At 40.3% G+C, this 19991-nt stretch overlaps 1 protein-coding gene across 9 annotated transcripts in view; it reads right to left on the reverse strand.

Annotated features, from left to right (window-relative positions):
• The window catches only part of TMEM87B (transmembrane protein 87B), a 92876-nt gene that overhangs the window by 37320 nt on the left and 35565 nt on the right, over positions 1-19991 (reverse strand). For all 9 annotated transcript variants that reach the window (XR_010317982.1, XR_010317983.1, XM_064268836.1 and 6 more), the window contains exons 5-9: positions 8788-8841; positions 7248-7338; positions 5325-5386; positions 4909-5092; positions 156-255 (exon numbers count right to left, since the gene is read on the reverse strand). Coding sequence is in view for 7 of the 9 variants with exons in the window: in XM_064268836.1 (XP_064124906.1) it covers positions 156-255; positions 4909-5092; positions 5325-5386; positions 7248-7338; positions 8788-8841 (491 nt within the window). In the remaining 2 variants the exon portion in view is untranslated. The remainder of the gene's footprint in view (positions 1-155; positions 256-4908; positions 5093-5324; positions 5387-7247; positions 7339-8787; positions 8842-19991) is intronic.

Raw genomic sequence — 19991 nt, forward strand, 5'->3', positions numbered from 1 at the left:
GGAAATCTTTTAAAGACATGTTCTTGTAGATTTGTATTATCTATGCGATGTGTATTATGATACTGAGAAGTTTCTGATTCAACAGAGGTCATAATGTAGTTGGGTTGAACCACAAGACTGGAGATTCGGTGCCCTCTCAATGCACTGATACTTACTTCACAATGCCATAACCCAAGCTCACAATGATGACAAGGAGACGAGCCAACGTCCTCTTAACCGCAGATATCAACTCCGCAAATATTAATAAGCCTTGGGCTGAGGGGAAAAAAAGAAAATAACACACTTTGTGCACATCTGGAGGCCTGCCACCTTGGTTCTGACATGTATTGTTTACAACTATGTTTGGACCGCAGACTAATTAGCCATATTTGATTTGTAAGTCATCTGCTCCAACCAATGTCTGAAAACCTCAGTGAAGGGGGAATTCACTATTTCCTGAAGAGTTCACTCCACATTATCAGCAGCTCTACTGGACACAGCTTTCTAGTATCAACCTGAAATCTGTCTCCCTGAGCTTCCTTCAGTTCTTCCCCTTGATGCCACACAGAACTGTCCCTCTTGTTGTCCTGTTAACTATTTGAAAAGCAGAATGTCCTCCAATGTCCTCTTCGTCCAGGATGCCTACATTATTCACTCATTTAAAACGAATTCATTGTACTCCTACTGTGTAGTAAGAAGCATGGCTCTAATAGTGAAAAAGACGCCCTGACCCCCACCTTTGTGGAGCTTGTACTCTGGACAGAACTCAGAGTGGAAAGTGCTAGAGGTAACACAGTGTCCCTTGGGCCTACGAAGCAGGCCAATTTAATCCACACTAGGTTTTTTTTTTTTTTAGGGGGAAGTATGGGGTGGATTCAGAAAAGCTTCTCAGAGGAAATGATATCTAAATTAGGGCCTCAAGGCTAAGTAGGTGTTAACCAGTTGGAGAAGGGGAAGGGAAAAGCAAAGCAAATTGCATACACAAAGGCATGGAAGAGAAAAGAGGAAAAGCAAAATATGTTGCAAGAAGTGGAATTTCACTACGTCTGCAGCAGAGAGTGCAAAGGGAGCGGGGAAGGGGGCGGGGGTGTCAAAAAGAGGTCAGTGATAGAAGCAGGGTTTTGAGGCCATGTTATGGAGTTTGGATTTCACGCCAAGGGCAATGGGAAGTCACTAATGGTTGACAAGGAGTAAAAGAGGGATTGGCAAATCATAGCCCATGATTCAAATCTGGCCCTCCATCTGTTGTGTAAATATGGTTTACTTAAACAAAGTTACACATTGTCTGTGGCTTTCCTGCTACAATGACTGAGTAGCTGCAACAGTGAACCAATGGTACACACAGCTGAAAGTATTTACTACCTGCCCTTTGCAGAAAAGTCTGCTGAGCCCTGAAGGGACATACACAGCATTATTTTAGCAAGACCGTTCTACCTAGAATGGCTTGGTGAGGGACAAGACCGCAGGCAAGGAAAATGCTCGAGAGGCTATTCCAAAAATCCAGGTAAGAATTAATGAGAGTGCTGGCAATGAAGATGAGAGGAAGCAGAAAGATAACTCAGAAAGCAGACATGGTTACACAACCAGTTGTGAATATACTGAATTATCCTTGTTTTTTAGCTCACATTTCTCTATCTTGTCCACAAGAAATCACAAGAGACCTGTTAAATGCCTTGAAGACTGATCTGGAGCCAAAATGAGAAGAAGAGGAATGAAGACTAGTCCAAGGGCTACCAGCAGTACCCTTTCCTGAGAGGAAACCCTGGAGGAACAGCAGGTTTGGGGTAGGTGAGTCAAGTACGAAGGTGGAAAAGATGAGTTCCATTTCTGCCATATGGAGACTGAGAAATGTGCAAGGCATTCAGCAGATGTTTAGCAGGTGACTGGACATGGAGGTCTATAGCTCAGAACACAGATCTGGACAGGAGATCAAGTTTTAAGAAGAAAAGCATGGATGAGCTCTCCAAGAGAGGGTGCAGCATGAGAAGAAGGGGCTTAGGACTGCGAATGTTTAAGGATGAAGGACGGGCATGTTTTCAAACCCTTCTGTGAGCTGTTCAGTCTGGACTCACCATATCTCACCCGAAGTGATACAAATACAGCCTTCCATGGACAGCCTGACTTACTGAGCATAACTCTCAACCCCTCCCTGCTCCTGCCCCTTCTGCAACCTAAGGCTGTGTGAGCTGGTAGGAAGCAGTCGCCCTATTACTGCCTACACTGAGCTTATTCTTCATCAGTTTCAATTTTTAGGAGCCCTGATCGACTCGAAGGCACTGGGTAGCTGGGGTGGGTGGCACAGTGGTTAAGAGCTCAGCTACTAACCCAAAGGTCGGCAGTTCGAACCCACCAGCCGGTCCCTGGAAACCCTATGGGGCAGTTCTACTCTGTCTTATAGGGCTGCTATGAATTGGAATCAACATGATGGCAACGGGTTTGGTTTTGGGTTTAATTTTTAAATTCTTTTAAAAACTTCGCCATCTGTATTTTTGCAATTTATACTTCAACCTAAGTTTGAAATCTTACCTATTAAATTTCACCTTTTGTGTCAAATCTCTTTGCAGCCCATCATACCTCTTTAGGTGAGAAGAGTCTACCTAAAATGATTCTGTATGCCCCCAAGTATTTATAACTCCTGCCAGTCTCATATCATCCACAAAATTGAACAGAATGCTCTCTAAACATACATAGGTAAACAATAAATGTTAGCTGGACAACCAAAAATAAAAAAATCAATAAAGTCTAAAACTTATGAGAGAGACACCATTTAAAACATCCTTCTTGTTCAATGTTTCTCAACCCTAGATACAAATTAGAATCACCTGGGAAGTTTTTACAAGCACTGGGCCTATTCCAACCAGAATCTCTGGCAATGGTATAGTCTTAAAATCTCTTCAGGCGATGCTAATGTGCAGTCAAGGATGAGATCCATGCTCTAGACCAATGCTGCCCAGTAGAACTTTCTGTGATGGTAAAATATCCCATAAACACTGTAACCACTAGCCACATGAGGCTACTGAGCACTTGAAATATGGCCAGTGTGATTACATTTTTACTTTTATTTAATTTTGCATAATTTAAATTAAAACAGCCAGCCATGGTCTGTGGGTATCATACTGGACATCACAGCTCTAGACTGACAAGCCTAACCCAGAGTCAAACCCACGATCCCAAGTCACAGAGCAGAACTGCTCCACAGGGTTTACTTGGCTGTAATCTTTACCATAGCAGACCACTAGGCCTTTCTTCCACGATGACACCGAGTGGGTTCAATCACCAACCTTTAGGTTAACAGTTGAGTGCAAACTATTTGCGCCACCTAGGGACTTCATTGACCAGACTAACAAGGGATTATCTACACGTACCCCTTAGATATAACTGTACAACCAGTTTTCAGCTCACATTTCCCCACCTGTCCACAATAAATCTTGTCAAATGCCTTAAAGAAGTCCAGATACACTAAGTTTACTATATTTTCCTAACTGCCAATCTAGCAGCACACACACAAAAAAAGTAGTTTACATGACCTATTCTTAATGTACACGTATTGGTACAATCACTAATTCCCATCTTTTTAATGATTTTTCTAAATTCTATCCTATGAAGATCAATGCTAAGCACGAGAGCCTATGTTATGGAATTCCCACTTGGGAAAATAAGAAATGACATTAGCCTATGTGCAGTCTTCTGACACCTCTCCCATTCAACAGGACTCCTCAAAGGCAGTGACAGTGTCCAGGGTTTCTCTTCCAGGCCCTTTTGGTGCCATCTCAGAGGACCTGAATTTCCTGAGGATGGCTAATGGACTCTCATTTCTTCATCAATCTCAGGCTTTTGTTCTTCCTCACCAAAGTTCACACCACTGCTATAATCCTCAGCCATAAGCAGTAGGCCTACCCTCCTTCATTAACTGGTTTACAGTATGAAAAATACCACAAAAACTTATACAGTTAACAATACCTCTCACGTGCATCCTTGGCTGTTTGCCCTTTATTTTGTGTGTGTCCTTTTAAACTTTTTATTCTGGAAAATTTCGAACATTCTCTACATACAGAAAGCATGTAATGAGCTCCCATGTACCTATCGCCCAGCTTCAGTAATTACCAATATTCTGCCAATCCTGTTTCATGTATATTCCAACCCACTTTTTTTTCTTCTTATGCATGAAAGCAAATAGCAGCCATGACATGACCTGCCCTTTGGAAATCTATACCAAGATCATTTGTAACTGAGCACTCAGGAGCACATTCTTGAGATCATTCAACCCTTTGGGCTATTTCACCTTCCAAAGGTTCAGCAACGGAACTGCACCTTCTCTGAACTTCTGAAATCTAGTTTCTAGAATTCTGCACATACATCTGAGGACACTCAACTATATCCCTTTCCCCCTTTAAACACTCTGTTGTGTAAACTGGGATGGTGTCTCCACTGGTCATAAGCAGCTCTTTCAAGAGTAAAAGGCTAGGAAGATGCAAGAAGGCTGCGTGCACCATCCATCCTGGTGCCAGTGAGTTTACTCCTTGGTGCTAAATTACCTTTTTCTTCTTATTTGAACGCAAGGGAGAAGAAAGAGGATGCGGGGGGTAAAAAACCAAGGAATATGATAAAAGGGATGGCAGCACCTGAAGTTCTTCTGTCCAGAACTCTGTATTGTTTTAATCCAACCACTAGATAGCTGAACCTTGGGAATGGGAATTTCCTTTCCCCAAGAGGACAGTGAGGCAAAGTCAGTAAGAAGGAGAGCAGAAAATGAGGACATATCTTCATGTTTGCCCAGATCAGAGTCCTACTCTGACACTCTGTTCTTGGTTTCCCTCTTCTTCATCTATAATATGGCTATTTCCAAACCTCTACTCCCATACCTCTGCTCACAAATGCTCTTGGAGCTTTGCGGATCATTCTGTGTTTAGAAAGAGAGTTACAACTTACTTGACAGTCCAGTGCTGTTGATGTTTTGGTATTCAGAATAAAAAACTGCTTTTTCAAGCATTCCCAGGAAAATAACAGCTGCAATCCAGAACTGGATTCTTAATATATCTTTCCAATAACAGGCAGACCACATCAGCCAGAGTACACCATATAAAATATAAATAATACACATCACCATGTAAAACTGTATGAAGAGAAGCAATTTTAGTCAGTTAATGTTCTTGGTCATTTAAAAGTTGGCATTTCTACATTCAAATATCTTAGCTTTCATTTTCTACTCTAGAACCAGAAATAGAGGGTATGTCAAAGCATTAGTACTAAGGCATTACCACCACCAAGACCTTGAAATTTAAGAATTTTCCAATTAGAATACAAATTTCATTTTAAAAAAGGAAAAAACAATGAAAAATACTCACAATCATTAGAGGCCAATCTGATGCAGAGATATATCCATGAGGCCCCATCATAGAAAGAGAAACTAGGGAAGGTAAGGCAGAGACAGGAAGAAGAAATGAAAGGGTTAATTAACAACCAGTCTTAAAGTTTTTAAATGTAAACTATGTCAGCTCATTTAAGACTCTACAAACATAAGCCAAGCTAACAAATGCAGAATTTTTGCCTAGCACACACACCAAAACCAAACCCACAGCTATCGAGTCGATTCTGACTCAGTGGCCCTATAGGACAGAGCAGAATTGCCCCATCGAGCTTCCAAGGAGCACCTGGTGGATTTGAACTGCCAACCTTTTGGTTAGCAGCCATAGCACTTAACCACTACGCCACCAGGGTTCCCTAGCACACAGAAGATACTGAATAATTACTTCATTGTTTGATTATATAATCTCATCAAGATACCTTCCCTCGTGTACGTGCTACTATAAAAACCTGTGCCAAATCTGACCTCATACAATAAGCAAAGCAGTACTGGCCACCAAACCAGTCCTCAAACCAGCCCCCTGACTGAGTCATAGACCTCATTGAGGATTTCATCTTCCTTAACGTAACTTGGGATAAATTACTGAGCTTAAGCATATAGGTAGGGTTGTCGTACAAGACAGCAATAATGAACACTGAGTACCGGGTACAGTGCAAGACGTGCAGAGTTCACCAATTGCTCCAGTTACTAACCAGTGGGGGCTTAAAACTGCCTGCTGGTGTTGGTTGGGGGGGGGGGGCGGTGGTCATGGGACAGCATGCCTGGGAAGGAGGTGCAGGTAAGGGAATGGTCCCAAGGTCACTATACCGCTCCATCTGGCATAGTCTGACTTGTGTCAGCCCCTCCCAGTCTCAGGTAGAAGGAAGCCCTACTTCACACGATCTTCCAGAGCAGGTATGTCACCAGCTCCCCTGTCCAGGCCCATTGTGCACCAGCTCCGTGCTGCCTCTGCAGCAAGGCCTATCTAATCTCATTGCTTTTAGCCTCTCCACAGACTAGAAACTTCTCAGAGACAAAGCCTGGCTTCACCTCTGTCCCCAGTGATGAACCAAAGCAATTTGCAAATCCCCAGGACTGTCACATGCTGTTTGGTACTGTTTGCCCAGCAGACAACCACTCTGTAAAACATCAGCCAAAGCAATTGCAGGATACGTGAAGGTGTTCATTCCCTTGACAACTACTTACTGAGCGTTCGCCCTTGCATTAGGCACTATGGAACTTCTTTATTGTGACAGAGAGGGTCCAGCCTTACGAGGCCAGGGTGGGAGGGGGACAGACCACGGGCACCACAGTGAGTGGACACCCTACTTCTACTTCTCAGCTACAGACAGATCCTTTGAAATCATACTTTTCAAGTAAATATTTTAAACACCTGATGACGGCCATTCTCAGGAAATAAAAAATATAATCTACTTTAAATATAATTAAGATGATGCCTACCCATTTCTACATGTTAAAAAGTATTTAAAATATGAAAGAATAGAGAATTTTATATCCCACCTGGAAACCCCGGTGGCATAATGGTTTAGAGCTACAGCTGCTAACCAAAAGGCCAGCAGTTTGAATCCACCAGGCACTCCTTGGAAACCCTATGGGGCAGTTTTACTCTGTCCTATAGGGTCGCTATGAGTCGGAATCAACTCGATGGCAACAGGTATGATTTGGTTTGTTTTATGAAGTATGGGGTTTTGAAAATTTATCTCATATTAACATTAAATATTTAAAAAAATAAATATTGAAGTTAAGACAAGCATAAAGTTTTAAGTTCTCTAAATAAAAGTTCAATTAACTGAAATTCATTTTTGCATGATGTTTTTTTAACACAGTATGCAGACTCAGGCCAACAACAAAACACAGACCACAGTAAACGGAGACAACAGCCATGTATACAGTTTAACTATACCATTCAAATTCCAGCTTGAATCTGTTTTTTCCGTTTTAATAGAAACAATAAAGATATGAAACCCATCTCTCTGTGTTCTGGCAACAACATCCTGAAACAGAAAAATAAATATTCTGAATGTTATTTTTTTAATTGCCATATAAAATAAAAAAAAATTTTAATTGCCATATAAGATACAATAAATGTATGTCATATTTTAAAACAAGTTTTCATGACTCAATTTGGGTTACTTTTAAAAAACAAAAGAACAGAGAAAAGGAGCAGCAGGTATTGGAAGGATGGATAATTCACCCATTTTCACCACCATCCTCCCAGAGGACAGCAAAGGAGGAAAAAGCTTTTTCCACATTTCGAGATTTTTCTTTTATATTTCCATAGGTTCCCCGCTTCACCCAATGTTACCAGTCTATTTTTTAACTAGTAATACCATTCAAATATTTTTTCTAATACTACCTGTTATGGGTTGAATTGTATCCCCCCAAAACGTGTGTCAACTTGGCTAGGCCACAATTTCCAGTATCATTTGGTTGTCCACCATTTTGTGATCTGATGTGATTATCCTACATGTTGTAAATCCTAATGTCTAGATATTAATGTGGCACAGTGGCTAAGAACTCGCCAGCTCAAAAAAAGTCAGCAGTTTGAATCCACCAGCCACTCCTTGGGAATACTATGGGGCAGTTCTACTCTGTCCTACAGGGTAGCTATGAGTCAGAATTGACTAGACCGCAAAGGGTATGATGTTAATGAGGTAGAATTAATGAGACAAGATTCAATCTATAGGATTAGGCTGTATCTTGAGTCAATCTCTTGTGAGGTACAAAAGAGAGAATCCAGCAGAGAGGAGAGGGACCTCATGCCACCAAGAAAGAAGCACCAGGAGAAGAGGATATTCTCTGAATCCAGGGCCCCTGCACTGAGAAGGTCCTGGACCAGCGGTAGACTGATGACAAGGACCTTCCCTGAAAACTGACAGAGAGAGAAACCCTTCCCCTCGAGCTGGCACCCTGAATTCAGGCTTCTAGCCTTCTAGACTGTAAGAGAATAAATTTGTTTGTTATGCCATCCACTTGTGGTATTTCTGTTATAGCAGCACTAGATAGCTAAGAGCAGAATTTGGTACCAGGAGTGGGGTGGTGCTCTAACAGACACCTACAATGCGGAAGTGGTTTTGGGATGGAGTAATGGGTAGAGGCTGGAAGAGTTTTCAAGTGCCTTAACAGTAAAAGCCTAGATTGTCTTGGAGAGACTGTTGGTGGAATTATGAACATCAGAGACAATTCTGCAAGGACTCAGAAGGAAGTGAAAATGGCTGTAACACTGGAGACGGTGCAGATGATGAGAAGCCGCAGCACAGAAACAGCAGCATCCGAATGAAGAGACGGGAGCAATACGGCACATATTGTCTTAAATCTTATTCTTTTTTCTTTTGCAATCCTATTAAGTCTATGTAATGTCGCTCTACAAACATTTGTGCATCAGCAGATTTTTTCAATCCTACTGCAATTTGTGCTTTTGATCTAAAGACAAAATGACTTACCATTGATCCTTCTTGGTTTGAAACATTTCTGATATTTGGCACTAGTTCTTTATTCTGGGGAAAAAGAGTAAAACAATTCCATCTTATACAGTTGCATTTCCATGGGGGAAAAAATTTTAACAATTAAGAAAAAAATGGGTTAAGAAAAAAAATAAAGACATGAAACCAGAACATGAGAGAACAAATCTCATTGTGCCCTAAATATGAGTAACAAAACCCCGCTTTTTACAAATTACTTCCTTAATCAAGGTTGTGGTTACTACTGGTAGAGAGGGTGTTAGGGAGTACACGGGAGTATAAGGGGAGTGTCTCTGGGGTATAAACATGTTTTCTTGATGTGGGTGGTGTTTACATGGGTATGTTCATTTTTTGAAAATTCATCAAGCTGTACACGTATGATATGAGCTCTTTCCTGTATGTTTATTACACTTCCAAACACATTTTGTAAAGAACTCTTTTAAACTTTTTACTAAAAACATACTTTCATTTCAGAATTCACAGAAAAAAAAAAAAATTAAAATGACCCACTACCTCAAACACAAGGATGACTGCTATTAACATTTCAAGATGTAACCATCCATGTCATTTTCTAACTGTAACTGAAAATGAGTGCGAGTAAATTTTTTCTGTTAACAAAGCATTGCAAGAATTCTTCAGGTCTTTATAAGTCTTCTATGTAGTTTTGGAAAGCCTGGTAGCATAGTGGTTAAGAGCTATGGCTACTAACCAAAAGGTTGGCAGTTCGAATCAACCAGGTGCTCCTTGAAAACCATATGGGACAGTTCTACTCTGTCCTATAGGGTTACTCTGAGCAGAAATCGACTTGACGGCAACGGGTCTTATGTAACTTTTAATAACCAGAGTATTTTATTCTGTGGATGCACTATGATTTCGTTATTCTGCTAAAGGTGTACTTTTATACTGTGGTTAATTATTTGACACTATTAAGAAGACTAAAGATAATCCTAGCACCTAAATACTTAGTACTGGCATTTGTTAATTGAATATAGCAGGCAAGAAGCAGGAAGTTAACAAGAATATATAAAACAGAGGTGGAGCCAACATGGCACTATAGACAGAAGCATCACGCTGTCCCTCCATAGCAAAGACCCGAAAAACTAAGTAAAACAGATACAAATGTCAATCCTGCAACCCTAAGCACCAAATGAAGGAATAAAGAGCTCGATCAAACACTGAATGGAATAAGAAACTGACAGAGAACAGAAAACAAGGGGAGCTATGGAGTGGAGGTCACCCCTAAGAGCTAACATGGCCAGATTCGTCATCCTGGATGACAGCTACCAAGGAACGCAGACAAGGAGTACAGGAAGGTAACTTCACATAGGTTCCAACAGGAGACAGAGCACCCAGAAACCAGGGATACACGCTTTCCCACCCTCCACCCTTCTTCCCGCTATGTGGTCTCTGTTGCTTTCCAACAGGCCATGGTGGCTCAGCCAGGGAGACATCAGCCCACTGCTGCCAGGGTCCACCCCACCCCCACCAGCCAGCCCCCTCAGCATCATTTTTTTGTTTGTTTGTTTTGGTTTATACATTTATTTGCTTTTTGGTATTGGTTTTGTTTTTGTTTTTTGTTGATTCAATCTCTCATCCTTTCCTTTCTCTTGCCCAGCTAGCCCCGTGTGCCATCCACTCCCCTTTTTGACAAGCTATGATTTTTGGTTTGTTTGCTTTGCTGTTTTTTGATACTGTTTCTTCAGCTTTTCTTGTTGCTTCTCTCTCTCCTTTCTCTCCTCCCGCCAGCTAGTCCCGAGTGCCATCCCCTCCCCTTCTTGACAAGCTGTGATTTTTGTTTTGCTTTTCCTGTTTCTTCTCTCTCTCCTTTCTTTCCTTTCCTTTCTCCCATCCACCTAGCCCTGTGCACCATCCCACCCTTTCTGGAGGGGCTGACTGCACAGCTCAGTTGGAGAGTCACTGAGCATAGCCTCCCCTCCCCAGGTCTGTGCTGCTGGCACCGACTGGCTCCCTCCGCGCCGTCTATTTACTTATTGTTTGTTCTCTCTCCTTTCCTTCCTTTACTTTATTCCATCCACCTAGCCCCATGTGCCACCCTGGACTTCCTGGCAGGCTGTTCTGCACTGCTTGGCTGGTGAGCCTCTGGAACATGGTCTATCCAGGTCTGTGATGCCCCTACAGGTCAGTTCCCTTGGCACTGTATTTTTTATCTTCCTTTATCTTTCCCCTTCTCCCTTTTCCTCCCACCTAGGCCCTGTGCTGCCTTGGCCCCTTCCTGATGGGCCGTGCTGTGCCACGTGGCGAGAGAGACAAAAACTTGCCATGAACCCAATTCTGACCCACCCCCACGGGCTGGCTCACCCCACCATCATATTTTTGTTGCTGTTGTTGTTTTCATTTATTATTATTTTTTAGTTTGTTTGATTGTTGGTTTCTTCTCTCTCACTCCTGCTTCCTTTGCTTTCTCTTGCCCACCTAGCCCTTTGAGCCACCCATGCCCATTTTGATAGGTGAGGCCACACCACTCAGCTAGAGAGCCACCAGCATATGGTCTCACCAGTCTGCCTTACCCCCACCCGCTGAATTCTACCACACCACCATTTTATTTAGTTTTTTCTTTTTATTTTTTTATACTTTATTTTTCTTTTTTTTTGCATTTGTTTCTCTTTCTTCTTTCACTCACCCACTTAGCATGCACATCACATTCTCTCCTTTCCCTGCTGCCTCTCTGCACCATGCGCTAAGTGCCACACACCCGAGCAGTCCCGACGCAGTCCTCTAAGCCCAGCCCTGCACTGTTTCTCCAAGAGATGAAGGAAAACGCAGAAAAAAATAAGGGAAAAATAGACAAAACCATGGAAAAGACAGACAAAACAACAGAAGAATTCAGGAAAATAATATAGGGCCAAAAATGTCAAAATAAACTAGAAATCACACAAAAACAGCAAATAGAAATCCAAAAGATAAACAACAAGAGCTCAGAAATGGACAGTGCAATAGAAGGTTTTAGGAGCAAATGTGAAACAATGGAACACAGGATCAGTGAAATAACAGACAAATCCTTGGATACCACCTTGTTTGGAGAAAAGTCAGAGAAAAGAATGAAAAAAATAAAGAAACCCTGAGAAGGATGTGGAATACAGTCAAAAGCAAAAATTTGTGTGCAACCGGAGTTCCAAAAATGGGGGAAAAAATGAAAACTCAGAGAGGATCACTGAAGATTTGGTGACCGAAAACTTCCCTAATATGAAAGATGAAAAGTTGACCATCCAAGAAGCTCAATGAACCGCATATAAGATAGAACCCAAAAGAAAAACACCAAGACATATCATAATCACACTGGTTAAAACCAAGACAAAGAAAGAATCCTGAGAGCGGTGCAAGAAAAACAAAAAATCGCATACAAAGGGGAAACAATAAGACTGAGCTCTGGTTACTCCATAGAAACCATGCAGGCAACAAGGCAATGGAATGGCATATATAAAATCTTGAAAGAAAAAAATTGCCAACAAAGAATAATACACCCTGCAAAACTTTCACTCAATCATGATGGCAAAATAAGGACATTTCCAGATAAATAGAAATTAAGGAAATATGTACAAACCAAACCAAACTTACAGGAATTATGAAAGGGAGTCCTTCGGTAAGAGAACCAACATCACCAATCTGAATCTAGCATATAAGACAGCATCGGCCAGATACCAACCTAGATAACAAACTCTCAAGGATAAAACAAAACTAAAACATTTACAACAGGGAACCAGAGAGGTCAATCTGTAAATGACAACAAAGTCAGAACAATAAAAGAAGAAATAAACGGTGTACGTATGGAACTTTCAAATGGAGAGAAAGTCAAGGCATTATCAAGTAATAAAAGACTAGTTTAAACTTAGTAAGATAGGGGTAAATTTCAAGGTAATCACAAAGAAAGTTAACAAACCTCATCAAAATAAAGAAAAATATAGTCTCAATAAACATAAAATCTACCAAAAAATCCACAAACAAAAGGAATCCAGCACAGAAGAGTAAGGGGTACAAAGAAAATGTCAACACCACAAAAAAAGCACTACAAATGACAGCAATAAACTCACACCTATCAATAATCACACTGAATATAAATGGCTTAAATGTACCCATAAAGAAACAGAGTGAAAGAATGGATTAAAAAACAGGATCCATCAATATGCTGTCTACAAGAGACACATCTTAGAAACAAAGACATAAATATATTAAAAATCAAAGGATGAAAAAAATATATCAAGCAAACAGCAGCCAAAAAAGAGCAGAAGTGGCAATACTAATCTCAGATAAAATACAGTTAAAAACAAAATCCACCATAAAAGACAAGAAAGGACATTATATAATGATTAAAGGGACAATCTATCATGAGGACATAACCATGATAACTATTTACACACCCAATGACAGTGCTCTAAAAAACATAAAACAAACTCTAACAGCACGGAAAGGAGAAACAGACAGTTCCACAATAATACCAGGGCGCTTCAACACACCACTCTTGGTAAAGGACAGAACATCTAGGAAAACATGCAAAAAAGATACAGGAGATCTAAAGGCCACAATCGACCAACTTGACCTCAAATACAGAACACTTCATCCAACAGCAGCAAAGTACACATTCTTCTCCAAAGCACGTGGAGCGTTCTCCAGAATAGATCACATCTTAGACCACAAAACAACCCTCAACAAAATCCAAAACAGTGAGATAATACAAAGTATCTTCTCTGATCACAACACTATCAAAGTAGAAATTAATAACAGGAAAAGCAAGGAAAAAAAAATCAAATACATGGAAACTGAATAACACTTTGCTTAAAAACCACTGAGTGATAGAAGAAATCAAAGATGGAATCAAAAAACTTCCTAGACTCAAACAAGAATGAAAACACATCATACCAAAACCTCTGAGACACAACAAAGGCAGTGCTCAGAAGTCAATTAATAGCAATAGATGCACACATCAAAAAAGAAGGGACAAAATCAGAATTAGTTATACAACTCTAACAAATAGAGAACAGCAGAAGCAGCCCACAGCCACCAGACAAAAGGAAATTATAACTATCAGAGCAGAAATAAATGAAATAGAGAATAGAAAAATAGAATCAACAAAACCAAAAGTTGGTTCTTTGAAAGGATCAACAAAATCGACAAACCACCAGCCAAACTGACAAAAGAAAAACTGGAGAGGACACAAATAAGCCAAATAAGAGACTATATCGGGAATATTAATTACAATAGATTCAACTGAAATAAAAAAGATCATAACAGAATATTATGAAAAACTATACTCTCACAAATTTGAAAACCTAGAGGAAATGGTCAAATTTTTAGAAACACACTACCTACTTAACTAACGCAAACTGAGATAAAAATCTGAACAGACCCATAACAAGAGACTGAAAAAGGTAATAAAACAACTTCCAACAAAAAAAATCCCTGGCCCAGAAGGCTTCACTGGAAAATTCTACCAAACTTTCAGAGAAGAGCTTGTACTAGTACTCCTCAAACTATTTCAGAACACAGAAAAGGAACAGATACTTTCGAACTCATTCTATGATGCCAGCATAACCCTGATACCAAAATCAGGCAAAGACACCACCAAAAAAAAAAAAAGAAAGAAAATTACAGACCAATATATCTCATGAATACAGATGCAAAATTCTCAACAGAATTTTAATGAACAGAATTCAGCATCATATTAAAAAAAAAAAATACACCATGACCAAGTGGGATTCATTCCCGGTATACAACAAGTATGGTTCAATGTTAGAAAAATCAATCAATGTAATCCACCACGTAGATAAAACCAAAGAATCACATGATCATCTCAACTGACACAGAAAATGCATTAGATAAAGTCCAACACTCACTCCTGATAAAAACTCTCAATAAAGTAGGTATAGAAGGGAAATTACTCAACGTAATAAAGAGTATCTATCCAAAACCAATAGCCAGCATCATTCTTAACAGAAAGAGGGTGAAAACATTTTCCCTGAGAAAAGGAACAAGACAGTGATGCCCTTTATCACCACTCCGATGATTCAGCAGAGTGGCAGGATATAAGATAAACACACAAAAACCAGTTGGATTCCTATACACCAATAAGGAGAACTACAAAACGGAAATCAGGAAAGCAATACATAATAGTCTCTAAAAAAATAAAACACTGAAGGAATAAATCTAACCAGGGATGTAAAAAATGTATACAAAAAAAATTACAAGACACTACTGCAAGAAACCAAACAGATTACATAAACGGAAAAACATACCATGCTCATAGAGAGGGAGACTCAACATTGTGAAAATATCAATTCTACCCAAAGCAATCTACAAATACAATACAATCCCAATCCAAATACCAGCAGTGTTCTTTAAAGAGATGGAAAAACTAATTATTAACTTTATATGGAAGGTAAAGAGGCCCCAAATAAGTAAAGCACTACTGAAGAAAAAGAACTAACTAGGAGGACTCACACTACCTGACCTCAGAAACTACAACACAGCTACAGTAGTCAAATCGCCTGGTACTGGTACAATGACACATTGACCAATGGAACAGAATCGAGAACCTTCATCTACCTACAGTCACGTGGTCTTCGATGAGGGCCCGAAGTCCATCGAATGGTGAAAAGACAGTCTTTTTCACAAACGGTGCTGGCAAAACTGAATGTCCATTTGCAAAAAAATGAAACAGGGTCCATACCTCACACCATACATAAAAACTAATTCAAAATGGATCAAAGGCCTAAATATTAAACCAAAAATTATAAAGATCATAGAAGAAAAAACAGGGTCAACACTAGAGGCCCTAATACACAGCATAAATAGCATATAAACTATAACAATACACAAACATCAGAAGGTAAGTCAGATAACTGGGATCTTCTAAAAATTAAATGCTCATCAAAAGACTTCACCAAAAGAGTAAAAAGAGAACCTACAGATAAAAAAATTTTTTTGGCTATGACAAATCCAACAATGGTCTGACCTCTAAAATCTATAGAAAAATCCAACACCTCTACAACAAAAAGACAACAGAATTTAAAAATGGGCAAAGGATATGCTCGGACAGTTCACCAAAGAAGACATTCAGGCAGCTAAAAGACATATGATGAAAGGCTCGAGATCACCAACCATTAGAGAAATGCAAATCAAAACTACAATGAGATACCACCTAACCCTGACATTACTGACATAAATAAAAAAACCAAAATAACAAATATTGGAGGGGCTATGGAGAGGCTGGAACACTTATTCACTGCTGGTGGGAACATAAAATGGTGAAACTATTTTGGAAAACGATACGGCACTTCCTCAAAAAGCTAGAAACAGAAATACCATACAATCCAGCAATCCCATTCCTATACGAGAGAAATAAGAGCCATCACTTGAATATATATATATACGCATACCCATGTTACTGCAGCATTATTCACAATAGCAAAAAGATGGAAACAACTTTAATGCCCATCAACAGATGAATGGATAAACAAACTATGGTACATACACACACTGGAATACTACCCAACAATAAAGAACAATGATTAAACTGCAAAACATCTCACAACATGGATGAATCTGGAGGGTAGTGTCATGGATTGAATTATGTCCCCCCCAAAATGTGTGTATCAACTTGGTTAGGCCATGATTCCCAGTACTGTGTGGTTGTCCTCTATTCTGTGATTACGGTTTTATGTTAAGAGAATTAAGGCGGGATTGCAACACCATCCTTACTCAGGTCACCTCCCTGATCCAATGTGGAGGGAGTTTCCCTGGGGTTTGGCCTGCACCACCTTTTATCTTTCAAGAGATAAAAGGGAAGCAAGCAGAGAGTGGGGGACCTCATACCATCAAGAAAGCAGTACCAGGGGCACAGCACATCATTTGGGCCTGGGTCCCTGTGCCTGAGAAGCTCCTCAACCAGGGGAAGATTGAGGACAAGGACTTTCCTCCAGAGCCTACAGAGAGAGAAAGCCTTCCCCTGGAGCCAATACCCTGAATTTGAACTTTTAGCTTCCTTCACTGTGAGGAAATAAACTTCTCTTTGTTAAAGCCATTCACTTGTGGTATTTCTGTTATAGCAGCATGAGGTAACTAAGACAGGTAGTATGCTGAGTGTAATAAGTCAGTGAAAAAAGGATGAACACTGTATGAGACCACTACTATAAAAACTCATGAGAAGGTTTACATACAGAAAGAAATTTTTGTTGGTTACTAGGGAGGAGAGGAACGGGGAGGGAAAAACACTAACTAGGCAATAGATAAGTAGTAACTTAGGTGAAGGGTAAGACAGTACACAATTCTGGGGAAGTCAGCACAACTTGACAAGGCAAGGTCCTGGAAGCTTTATAGACACATTCAAACTCCATGGGGGACCAAATTACTGGGCTGAGGGCTGGGGACCTTGGTCTTGGGGGACATCTAGCTCAACTGGCATAACACAGTGTATAAAGAAAATGTTGTACATCCTACTTTGGTGAGTAGTGACTGGGGTCTTAAAAGTTTGTGAGTGGCCATATAAGATATGTCTACCAGTCCCACCCCATCTGGAGCAAGAGAGAACGAAGAAAGCCAAATACATAAGAGAAAGATTAGTTCAAGGGACTACTGGAACACAACTACCACAGCCTTCACCAAACTTAGTCCAGCACAAAAAGATGGTACCTGGCCACCACCACCAACTGCTCTGACGGGGATCACAATAGAGGGTCCTAAGGCAGAGCTGGAGGAAAATGTAAAACAAAAGTCTAACTCACAATAAAAGACCAGACTTACTGGCCTGACACAGACTGTAGAAACCCGGAGAATACGGCCCCTGGACACCCTTTTACTCAGTACTGAAGTTATTCCTAAGGTTCACCCTTCAGTCAAAGATTAGACAAGCCCATAAAGCAAAACAAGACTAAGTGGGCACACCAGCTCAGAGGCAGGGATGGGAAGGCATGAGGGGACAGGAAAACTGCTAACAGCGAACCTAAGTTCAAGAGGGGAATGAGTGTTACATGTCATGGAGTTGGCAACCAATGTCACAAAACAATATGTGTTATTAGTTGTTTAATGAGAAACTAACTTGCTCTGTAAATCTTCATCTAAAATACAAAAAAAAAAGAACCACAAGGGGCCACAGATTAAACAGAGAACAAACAGAAAACCATGGACCCAGCAGGATGACAGCCCAGCCTCCCTCCAAACAAAGAGAACACAACCAACAATGTTTGTAGCACACCAACAGGTCCTGTCCCTGTCCCAAGCAAGGGAGTTAAAGATAAAATTCCTTCAGCCCAGACCGGTTACTTTAAGCCCCCTTGAAGAATTCCTAAGAAACTAAACTTTTTTCTAAAAAAAATAAATACAAATAAGCTTTAAAGAAAAAAAAAAGAATATACAAAACATGTACAAAGACAAGTGTAAAGTTTTACTGAAAGACAAAATTTTAAATAAATGGAGAGATGTATTATTTTCCTGAACGGGATTAGAAATTATAAAAGCATTGATCCTCTCTAAATCTTGACATAAATTTAATGCAATTCCTATCAGAATTCCAAAGGATTTTTTTTATCATTATAACTAATGTCAACATACATGCTTATTTAAGAATAATAAGAAGAATGATCAAAAATTTCTGAATAAGAATAATGAGGATGCTCGCCTTGGATGTCAAACTTCTTATAAAATTACAATAATTAAAACAGTCAATATCGGAGCAGAAATAGATCAACCAACACAACAGAGTTCATCGTTAGGGTAGGCCTTATTGAGAAAACAAGATCTGAGCAGGATCTCGATGAAGGCGTTACCAAGGAGTATTTCAGGCGCTAGGAAAAGCCAACACGAAAACCCTAAATCAAAAGTGTGTCTAGAATGTTTGAGGGGAAGAAAAGAAGTCAGTGAGACTGGAATACAGTGAATAAGGCAAAGACTAGATGTCAGCAAAGTAAGGGGAGGCCAGGCTGTGTTTAAGACCTTGTAGGCCATTGTAGAGACTTTGGCTTAGCTCTGAGGAAAACAGGGAGCCAGAAAAAGGTTTGAGCACAGAAATAACATGACCTAATCAACACAGGGAAACCCTGGTGGCATAGTGGTTAAGTGATACGGCTGCTAACCAAAGGGTTGGCAGTTCGAATCTGCCAGGCACTCCTTGGAAACTGTGGGGCAGTTCTACTCTGTCTATAGGGTCGCTATGAGTCGGGATAGACTCAACGGCACTGGGTTTGGTTTTTTTTTTGGTTTAATTAACACTGGGAAACCCTGGTGGCGTAGTGTTTAAGAGCTACAGCTGTTAACCAACAGGCTGGCAGTTTGAATTCGCCAGGTGTTCCTTGGAAACCCTATAAGGGCAGTTCTACTTTGTCCTATAGGGTCACTATGAGTCAGAATCAACTCGATGGCAATGGGTTTGGTTTGGTTTGGTTTTTCTTAATCGACATAGTGGTTAAGAGCTACGGCTGCTAACCAAAAGGTCAGCAGTTTGACTCATTTATCCAAACCAGGTGCTCCTTGGAAATCCTATTGGGCAGTTATACTCTGTCCTATAGGGTCACTATGAGTTGGAATCAACTTGAAGGCAATGGGTTTGGTTTTGGTTAATCGACATTTTAACAGAATCACTGCTCTGTTGTCTGTAGAGGGGCAAGGGTAGGCAGAAAGACCAGTTAGATGGCTATTGAAATAATCAAGGCAAGAAATAATAGTGGCTTAGACCATGGTGGAGGCAGTGAGAAGCATTCAAATTCTAGATGTTATTTTGACAATAGATTCAAAAGAATCTCCTACATAAATGGGTGTGAGAAAAAAGCATGGTGTTAAGGATAACTTTGAAGTTTTTGGCCTAAATGACTGTAAAAAGAGAACTACCGGCAATCAAAATGGAAAACGTGCTACATGAAGTAGGTTTGCAGGAGATCAGGAATTCTACTCCCTGGACACGCTGACTTTCAGATGTCTGTTAAGTTACCCAACTGGAGGTGTTTGGATAAATGAGTCTGGGCTGGGGATTTAAATTTAGAAGTCCACAGCAGACAGTATTTAAAGCAATGTGACTGGATGAGATCATCAAGGGAAGTATAAACAGAAAAGAAAACCAGGAACTGAGCGCTGGGGCCCTCCAACATAGGGAGAAGAAGAAATCCCAATAATAGAGATGAAGAAAAAACAAACAGAAAGGGAAAGGGAAATGTAGAGGAGTGGCATTTTGGAAGCCAGGTGGA

This window comes from Loxodonta africana, chromosome 15 (genome assembly GCF_030014295.1).
Source record: "Loxodonta africana isolate mLoxAfr1 chromosome 15, mLoxAfr1.hap2, whole genome shotgun sequence".
NCBI lineage: Eukaryota > Metazoa > Chordata > Mammalia > Proboscidea > Elephantidae > Loxodonta > Loxodonta africana.